The sequence below is a fragment of the Octodon degus genome, unplaced genomic scaffold, assembly GCF_000260255.1.
Source record: "Octodon degus isolate 3935 unplaced genomic scaffold, OctDeg1.0 scaffold00002, whole genome shotgun sequence".
In the NCBI taxonomy this organism is placed as follows: Eukaryota; Metazoa; Chordata; class Mammalia; order Rodentia; family Octodontidae; genus Octodon; species Octodon degus.
Genome location: NW_004524578.1, coordinates 36026441 through 36036625, shown reverse-complemented (window position 1 = coordinate 36036625; position 10185 = coordinate 36026441). Strand labels below are relative to the sequence as shown.

The 10185-nt window shown below is 33.6% G+C and overlaps 1 protein-coding gene across 4 annotated transcripts in view; it reads right to left on the bottom strand.

Moving 5' to 3' along the window:
• Positions 1 to 960: 960 nt before the first annotated feature.
• Positions 961 to 10185, bottom strand: part of Ranbp3l (RAN binding protein 3 like) — a 62498-nt gene continuing 53273 nt past the window's right edge. For 2 of the 4 annotated variants that reach the window (XM_023711999.1, XM_023712006.1), the window contains 6 exons: positions 9962 to 10064; positions 9526 to 9656; positions 8177 to 8297; positions 6403 to 6545; positions 3542 to 3734; positions 961 to 1603 (listed from right to left, as the gene is read on the bottom strand). In XM_023711999.1, coding sequence (XP_023567767.1) covers positions 1560 to 1603; positions 3542 to 3734; positions 6403 to 6545; positions 8177 to 8297; positions 9526 to 9656; positions 9962 to 10064 — 735 coding nt within the window. In that variant the 3' untranslated portion in view covers positions 961 to 1559. Of the gene's footprint in view, positions 1604 to 2693; positions 2977 to 3541; positions 3735 to 6402; positions 6546 to 8176; positions 8298 to 9525; positions 9657 to 9961; positions 10065 to 10185 lie in introns of those variants that run through there. The other 2 variants (XM_023711992.1, XM_023712004.1) reach the window with 1 other exon arrangement.

Genomic DNA, 10185 nt, shown 5'->3' with positions numbered 1-10185 from the left:
ACTAATATTGTTTAGACAAGATATCATGTCTGCATCTTGTCCACTGAGTAACTACTATGAAGACAACAATATGCAAGGTATTATTATAACTGTCATACTAACCTATTTTAAAACTTTCATTGCTATTTTATCTTTTTTCTCATTAAGTGAATAAAAAATTTTAATAAAACAAAAGTTATTCTGAACACTAGGGTAATCAAACTGGACTGAAAATGAAATATGGCTAATAGGGAGTTAAATTTTCTTGTGTGTGTCATGAGGTATCACAGAAATGTCACGAGAGAGCATCAATCTTATGTTACACAATTATTGAAATGACTATAATCTAGAATAATAATGGAATTTAAGTAAAATCTCAATTTTAAATATAACTATGCAGCCACACCTACTAGAATGTGAATGACAATTTAATCTGATAAAGCAAAGAACAAGTTATATTTGGATTTTGGTGTACTGGCTTTTTATACATAGGTAATGCATTACATTTTGCTCACTCATTCAGCAACTGTTGTGTACCAACCATGGCTCAAGGACATACCAGATGCAATGACTACAAGCACAGATAACTTTCTGTGAAGGAATCCATACTTTTTTTTAAACACAGAATATATTTATTGAGAGAAAGAAAGCTCTTGTGGGAGAGAAGAACAGAACGGGAACCTGAGTGGGTTGCCCCCTAAGCTGTGTCTTCTAGGGATATTTACAAAGTAAAACCATGTGGTAAGGTGGAAAACATGGAAACTCACTTAGGTGGGCATGAGGTGGGAAAAAATGTGTTACCTGAACAAGTCCCAATATATTTAGTCTATGAAAGAAAAGCACTCTTACCTCTGTCCAATGTTCTCAGTGGAACTTCCAAAAGGCGTACAAGAATGAAACTCCCAGCCTGAAAAATACCTGGGCCGAGTTTATGTTCTCTAAAACTGAAGAATGAATTTTAGGAACAACAGAGATTAAGAGTAGAATATATTTATTGGGGGAAAGAAAACACCTATTCAAGAGAAGGAAAGAAGGGGGATCCAAGGAGGTTGCCAGGAATCCATACTTGAATATACGTTTATGTTACTAGGAAATCCAAAGGTTAAGTAAAAATATATATTTTCCAGAAGATAAACATGATTTAATGAAATGTTATCACATAACTATAGTACTTTTTAAAGAAGTGACTGAAAATATAGTAAAATACTTGTTTTTTTTAGTCAAACAATATATGACTGAAAAGAAGCTTAGACATTTATCAAATCCAGCAGTTTATAGATTTAGGCAATATATCCATCAATGTGATGAATAATCCAGGTTATTTATCAAATTCTATTCTAAATTCTTCAAGAATGATATCTTTTATCCTACTGAAGTTCATGAATTAAATTTTGACATTTTCTTACAATAATCAAAGTGTAAAACATAAAAGAAAAAAATCAAATGGCAAAAACTATATTTCTTAAACTTTTCTATAAAAATTCTTCAAGGAATGAATAGTATCTTCTCATTAAGGTAAGATGTTTCCACACGGTGACCAGTCATTTTGTAGATGTCGTCATGTTTATAGTAGGTAGTGCTCATGAACAAGCAACTGATTGGCCGTGGGTCCACCTAGAAGGATCTGTGATATAAATTTAATATTTTATCATGTCATATATTTAGAGTGGATTAAATATTGAATCCAACCAGGCATGAGTATGCTCACTGACAAGAAAATGAAACACACAGAATCTATATTTTGTAAGTTACATTTGGAATTCTTGCTAATAATCTTAACTATAACATTTTCAGATGAATAAAAATTTTCTTAATTCATGACATCAGAATAAAAAAGATATGTTATCACCTCCATAACATTTTAGCATTTGTCTGCAATGCCCACTGGAGAAAATACTAAGTGAAAGAGGTAAAACTGACACAAGACAAAGTTCCCGTAACCGACATTTGCTTTGCATTATTGCATCATCTTGCATTAAGAAAGTCGCATAGGGCGGGGAGATGGCTCAGCAGAATAAGCGCTTGCCTGGCAAGCACAACAGCCTGAGTTCAATCCCTGGTTCCCACAAAAAAAAAAAAAAAAAAAGCTTTGGCTCCACCTAAAGTAGCCCCGTCAGTGGCCCCTCCCCCAGTCCCTGGCAAGAAAGTCGCATGGTTTCCCTTTTCCAAAGTAGAATGTAATACATTGATGGGAGAATTTTGCCACTTATTGCTTATTTCAGATTGACATTTTTAATGGCAACCAGCTGATTTTTCCAAAATCCCATTTTATTGTTGACAATATAAGCATATAAATGGTAATTTTATTTATTACTTTCATAAGCTTAAGAAAATAGTGAGCTATTCCCTTAACAGATCTGTTTAAAATAACAGCATCATTTTCATTTAGTTTTCTGGCTTACTGAGTCACTCAGGCTACAGTCCTCATCTTCAGGGTTTATATATTTTTCCTTTTGATTACATTTTTATTAATAAGCAAAAGAAGATCTTTTATCTAATTCTATACACATTCTCTGGTAAATTATTAAATTATGTATGATTAAAAGCCGCTCTAAAGTTTTACAATAACTAAAAGTTGAGAATGCTTGTTACTTTCTTGTCCTTTTATATTACATGATTGCACAGAATTAAGGATTAATTGAGATAAGATTAAGTGAAGGGATTAAGTGAAACTTGCTTTAAAAAAACCCAAAACCAAATTAACAACAACAAAAAACAAATTTGGATGGCTTTGTTAGAATTACTACATTTACATAGCATTGTTATGCTTACTAGTTCTTTGACATTGTCTTTTCCCCAATGATAGTGATGAATAATACTTTAAATCTACGCGTCAGAGGGTCCACTGGAATCTAAGTCTGTTTACACCTGGCTCTTCCTCAACCTTAGTTTATTTGTAAATCCTGACACAAAAGACAAATAATTTATTTGGCCTAGGCAAAGCAGACCTCAAAGATAGAATTGATAGAATGGAGGCATTCTTTAAGCGGTTAAATTCTGAAAGGAAAAAAAGCAGGCTTTAAGTCATATTTACCTGTGGCCCCATAATATGTATTTATAATTCTTCCAAATATATAGATAATAGTAGAATGAGAACAAGAGAAATAGGAATAAGTGGTTAGCAATGTAATACTTTAATTTGTAATTATAGTATGTTTGACAAATTTGCAGGCAAATAACATGTAGGTATTACAATGAAGCTAATTTGATAAGATTCTAATGAAAACCACTCAGATTTTCCAACCTGCTCCTCAGATCAAAACAGCCAAGACTGTAGCCACCATCTTTAAACAGATCACTTTTACTTTTTGAAATCAATATTGGGATTGTGCTTGACATGTCTGTTTTATATATCTAGATAGCTATATCTATATGTACCTATATCTATCTATCTCTATCTATCTATCTATCTATCTATCTATCTATCTATCCATCTACCTTTTATTTTACTCTATTTTATTTTTTTATCAGTACCTGGAGATCGAACTTGGGACCTTGTGCTTGCTAGGTAGGCGCTTATGTCACTGAGCTATATCCCCAGCCCTGAAATCTAATTATTTACCTGATCCATTTTTAGTGACTTGGATGAGATCATCCTCATCTTCATCGCAGCTTTCATAGTTCAACTGTTGGAGGACTCTTTCTGACTGGCTTTCAGCTTGATTGACATCTTTCTGCTTATTATCAAAGCTTCGAAGGGCAACAATGCGATGATGTATTGCTGCGTAAAGATATCCTGTATCTTTAGCACCAGCCTAAGAGAGGAAAATTAAGTTGTTAGGAATATAAATCACCTACTAACACTAATCACATTTTACAGATTTTTAATTTTTCACTATTAGTAAAGAAAGAACTGTAATAAGGCTAACATGTAGAATTTAAATAACTTCTAACATTCCTGTAAGAGATAAAAACAATCTTGCATCAAATTGCATTCTAACATAATTTTGTATACACTTTTTTTTTTTTAATTTTTTTTTATTTATTTGTGTGTGTGTGTGTGTGTGTGGCCAGCTCAGCCCACCAGGGGGCGGGGCTGGCTGACATGTGGTGCTGGGGGCTTGAACTGCGGTCCCTGCGCTTTGCTGAGCTTCTTCTAAGTAGGTGCTTTAGACCACTGAGCCATCTCACCAGCCCTTTGTATACACTTTAAAATAGGAAAATAAAATTTTGTAATTTAAGGTATTTCTATTTGAACCTAAGTGTGTATGACCATTCTTCCTTCACTATTTTATACTACATAAGATTTGTAGGGTTAGAGAAAAAAGGCTTATATTTCTTTTCCATTACTTTTCTTAAACATTCTTTCAAGTCACGTAGCTTTGTAAGGAAGCAAAATTTATTAGAGCAATTTATGCTATTAAAAAAAAACACATCAGAAGTTTTTGCTTATCAGTACTTTTTAATGCTATTTTTATAGTTATTAACATAAAAATGATGTTAACAATAAGTACCATTAGTGTAACAGTGACAATTATGTTCTGTTTTTATTCAGTTCTTTCAATACTGGGGGCACATTGTTTATTCCATCATGTTCACAAGAGCAGTTAGCACAAGCATTCAATATATACTCATTTCCTTTTGCAAACAAGGAAATTGTAGATCAGAAAGTAAAATCCATTTTCTCAGTTACAGCTACCCAACAAATTGTTGGGTCTTGAAGCTTCAGCTTTTGTCATTCAGATCAGTGGGATTAATGGAATAAATTATGGTACATAACAATGGAACTGTTTCATGTACTAGAAGAATTTTTGAAGAATGAGCAACTATTTTCTGGTATGAAAAACACTCATTTGTATTAATAAGTGAAATTACATTTTTTTCACAATCATCTTAGTTGTTTGATCTCAATAGCTTTATAATGTGTAGTATTATTGTTTCTTTCATTTTTGCACATGAGTAAATCAATTTAAGGAAGCAAAGAAACTTGCCTGAAGGCCATATAATACATACAGTATGGTATAAATATATGTATACATATTTATATTTTTTCAGAATTTGGAATATTTACATATACATAATTTGATATCTTAGGGATGAGACTCAAGTCACAACATGAAATTTACTTGTTTTGATTTTTTTTTTGTACCAGGAATCAAGCTCACAGCCTTGCACTTGGCAGGCAGGCGCTGTGCCACTAAGCTATCTCCCTGGACCTGCATTTGTTTGGTATATACCTTACACACACTGTCTGAAAGTTAACTTTATACAATAGTTTTAGTGTACCTTTGTTTGGACTGAGACCTGTCACATAAGATCAGGTAGAGGATTTTCCCCTTACAACGGCATAATTGGGCTTTTAGACTCAATGTTTGGAGTATTTTGTATTTCAAATTTTTGAATTGAGAATGCTCAGTCTACATAGTATTCAACTAAAGGGTTAATAACCATATCTGAATATGCAATATTGAGCAATTTTCCTTTCACTCAAGTTGCTTATCTCTAGTAAAGATCCTACAGTTGAAAAAGTCACCATGGGTTTGGTGGTGAGCCTGGAAGTTCAACCACAGCTAACAGTGTCAGTCTCAGTCGCCAGCACACTGCCTTAGCCACTTAAAACCAGGAGATTTGGCCTGGCCAAGTATCAAGTATTCTCTCTGTAAATGGTAAACAAGGTTTAAGCGTCATCTCTTCCCAACATCTTAAAACATCATGTCACATGCCCCTGACAGAACACTTATGTATAGTTATTAAATCATTTGGTTTTTAACACTGGGCACACGCCAACTTTTTTCTCCATTTTACCGTGGAGCTGATTTACTTGTGCTGTCATTCTGTCTAAATTATCTGGATAGTTTTTTCTAGTCCTCTGGGTCTCAGCCTATGGGAGAAACCTAGCTTTTGAAGGGGGACGGAAGAGGGGCTTTGTTCTTGGCAGCTATCTTGTGCCTGGATCTTGTATTTGAGGTCAAGTATTTATGCTGCCTGGATGAGCTAAATTGTGCTTCCTTCCTGTTACCTTGGAGATTTACTCATGTTTCGAATTGGAATTCGCTTCTGGACTTGTAACTTGCTACTCCTGTGTTTTTCCATTTTCTCACTAGATTCTTTCCAGTGATCCCAAAGCTTTCTCTATATCAACTTGTAGTATAAGCCATTAGGCTTGCAAATCTGCAGACCTCCTGGAGTCTTCCTGACAATCTAGTCACTTCAGTAATACAGCATAGTAAGACTGTTGACATACTTAAAGTCATAATCAACAAATGTCTTGGACTGGGTACCGGTTAATTACATCATGGGGTAATTTCTCAAGTCCATACACAATTTAGATCTTACATTAAACAATAAATAATCATAATACATGAATAGTTTCCTTGCCAACAGTACAGATCATTATGAAAACTTTTTTTTTTTAATGAAGTGGTATAGATCTACTAATATACTGTGTTAGTAAGATAATCCACCCTGAAATGTATCATTTACCTGAATTAAAAATATTTTGATGCCATAGTCTTCGAAATCAGTAGCTGTTATTTGTAAATTTTTGTGGTTTGCTCTTTGAATCTTCATCTGAGCCCACAGTTTGCTGTTGAGGATCAGCCTTAAACTGCCTTGATTGCGCATAACTGTAGCAGAAGATTGAATATGTCAGATTATAGCTCTTGATTCCTGAGCCTTCCAGGAAACTCACCATTTTTGAAAACAAAGTAAATCTTGCAGTTTGTCAGACTATGCTTTAACTGTTAAATTATAATTTGACTAGACTACATCTTGGTGTAAAAATTATATTTGGCGTTCATTATGTTGAGAGCTATTGATTAGCTTAAGTGTTATAATTATATTATTAACTAATATTTTTAAATGGCAAAATTTTAGAACTCCTTTTAAACTGACTAATCTGAAGAATATTTACCCAAGAATTGTTTAAAATGAAAAAGAAAAAACTGAAACAAAACCTTAACTGTCAAAAATGGAATTAAATTATGGTACAGTCACCCAAAAGAATATTCTGAACCCATAAAGAAACTGGAGAAAGACATTGATGTGGAAAGATGATAATAACATACTGTGTAAAAGAAAATATAGGATTCCAAACAAAGTACCACTATGGATCACAACATTTTGCAATCTGTGTACATATGTGTATACAGAAAGCAATATCTACAAGAAGATACCTTGTTAACAGATTATCTCAGGAAGACAGGCTTCAAGTGATCTTATTTTATTTTTTGTTTTGATCTATACTTTCTGTTTTCTACTACCGTAGAAAATATGTGTTATCTGCATAAGAAAAAGTTGGTTCTTAGTTGTTGTTGATGATGATGATGATGATGATGATGATGATGATTTTGGTAGGCTCTGGAATTAAACCAGAGCAAAGAACAGCTAGTACTAACTTGAGAATATTGCTTACATTATTTGGAAACCTACTGGTCAATTCCAAAACTGAAAACACTACTCCAATTCTTTTATTGTTGTTGTTGTTGTTCCTTTTCTTTTAATCTACATTCTATTCCTTACCTGTTTCTTGAGCTTGGTATTTGAAACCCAACAAATCACCACGTAGTTGGGTCCAGATCCTACATCTTATATAATCTAAAAATTTAGCCTCTCAGAAATGCCTGCTAAAGCATTCATATACCAGTTCTGCCTATGTTCACTTTCAGTGTGAGATTCTGAATGGCCCAGGGTGTCCTTTTGGATGCTAAACCTCTTGGATCCTTCAGCAACTCCAGCTTATCAACTCTGCCTACAGTGCTCAACAGCCCCACATCTGTTTCTGTGGATACTGGGCCCACACCATGTGGGAAAGGCCAAAGATAAATTATGAGATGGGTATTTTTTGGAAAAACTTACTTTGCAAGATGCTTTGCAATATATTTCTTTGACTGATATTGAGGTTATTTTGGGTTTTGACACAGGTTTTTTACATAGTATCTTATTGAATTCTCACAATTGTTCAAGAACTTGCAAACTACAGTTATCCCATTTTAATTTGGTAGTACAACTAGGGCAGAGGGTGATTAGGTCCCTTTTTCAACGTCACTAGTTAGTGGTGGAACCGGAACTGGGACCTATTCAGTCTGACAGGAGAGTCACCCTGAAATGAGAAACCTCTAAAGTACTTTGAAAATAATATTGTTTTCAGCAGTCTGATCTATTGATGTATTTTATAACGTGTCCGAAAGCAATATGTACCTATATTAGCAATTTTACCCTGAGAAATTATGGCTTGCTTTACAAAACGGTTCCTTACTTAATCTTGACTGCAATGTCCCACAGTCACTGCTTGCTGTGTCATTCAGTCTCAGAGTTCCTCTGCCCCTTTCAGTCCAGGATTGTGTTGCCTTGTTGAGTATAAAAAGCTTGCAGTTGATCTAAATGACAATTTTTAAAAGTGTCAAATGTACAGAAAGTTTTTTTCAAAGTAAATTATTTCCTATGCTATACTTTGAACTTTTACCATAATATCTTCATTAATTATTTGTAAATCAGCTTTCGAAATATATTTAACTGTATGCAACTTTTGAGTAAAAAATAAAAAGACATGCAAAGTAAAGAATATCCTCTACCCTTCTTCCTCATCTGCCAAATTCCACCCCATAACAGGCAACCTCTATTATATCTTATTTATCCTTCCCATTTATATTCTTCTTTATAAATGGTAGAATAGTATACATACTTCCTTTATCACTTACTGTGTTTTTGTATACACCAAATTTTACATTAAACTTAGTCTTGTTTATGCCACATAATTTTATTTGAAAGTAAGGGAATCATGAAGATATTTGCATGCTTAAAATTTACAGATAGAATGAAAACTTGGGAAACTATGATGTGATACCAGGTCTCCTCTTATAATTTAATAATTGACCGTGGTTCTCAACTACTCCTGTGTACAAGAATAACACAGACAGCCAGTTAAAAGCCCTGGCATTCCTGGGCTTCATACCTAGCAATTAATTCAATAAGGCTTGAATTTATCTAATCCAAGGATTATGCTTTGAGACACCTCTACTTAGAGTAAAAACATCCTTAGATCATGGAGGATGTGAGTGGAAGAGTTTGAGAGAAAAGCAGATGGAGAAAGATAAAGAAAATCCCTGACTTGTTGAAAAATTATGTTATGATACACTGATTCCACTCAGCACTCAAATATGATACTAAAGTACATCTATGAAACGTGATTTATACTAAATTCTAAACATTTTAAAAGGAATAGAAATTTTATCTTAAACTGAAAACAAGTCATGTTATAAATATTAAAAAACCTCCAGTGTAAGTAGAAGTTCATCAATCATGTGATAATAGCACTAATTATAAAAGCAATCGTGGAAAGTATAAAGTATACATCTGAAATTATTTTAAGACAGGATGCTTGGAATGTTTGTAAACCCAACAACCCACTTTCCCGAAAATTGTGCATGCAAATGTAAGAAGATAATAGCTTAATGGTGTAAGTACTGTAAGCCTCCAACATTTTTATTTGAGCACTTAGTCTTCCTGAAAATTATTTGTCAGCATTTTTAAAGCTGTCCCTTCTGATGGTTACTTTATTCTATATGTGTAAGTGCTACCAGAAAGAGCAATACGCAACCTACAGACCTTTAACACATTGTGTTCTTCTTCCTCTCCTGTTACAACATCAATTTTCTCCAGCAAGCATTTTCGTGATGGTTGGGATGCGAAGGCAGCAGCTGATTCAATCAGAGATCCACTTTTAATAGAGGCTGTTCCTAAAAGAAGTTGGGGGGTCACATAGAAGGCCTCATTTTTCTGCTGTAAAAGTTCCTTGTTGCCTGTCTCCTTATTTTATATTTAAAAAAATCAAAATGCTTGAGTTTGGGTAAAATCTGCTTATTGACTCCACATACCATTAAATTAAAATGTTAGTACAACTTGTAATATCAGGTTGCCATATGTGTATGTTTTAACCTTTACCAAAATTGTTTAAATACTAAATTATTTTGATTTTTACTTTATAGTTATAGATATTGACAAAGTACTTATATCGAATGCTTTATAAATAAAAAATTCTTACTTGAATTTGTAGAGTTGATAGGAAATTTCAGAATAGATTTAAATGTTTTATCCTTGGCATCTGAATCATTTTCTAGTTGAGGCTGGGCTGCTTTTTGAGTGCCCTAGGTAGGCAACAGACGCATTATTTAATTTTATCCATGTACACTTGCAGTAAGCCAAAAGATAATTTTCTTGTTCTATTTCAACAGAGCACACAAACCCAGCTGCTGTGTTTTTGTTTCC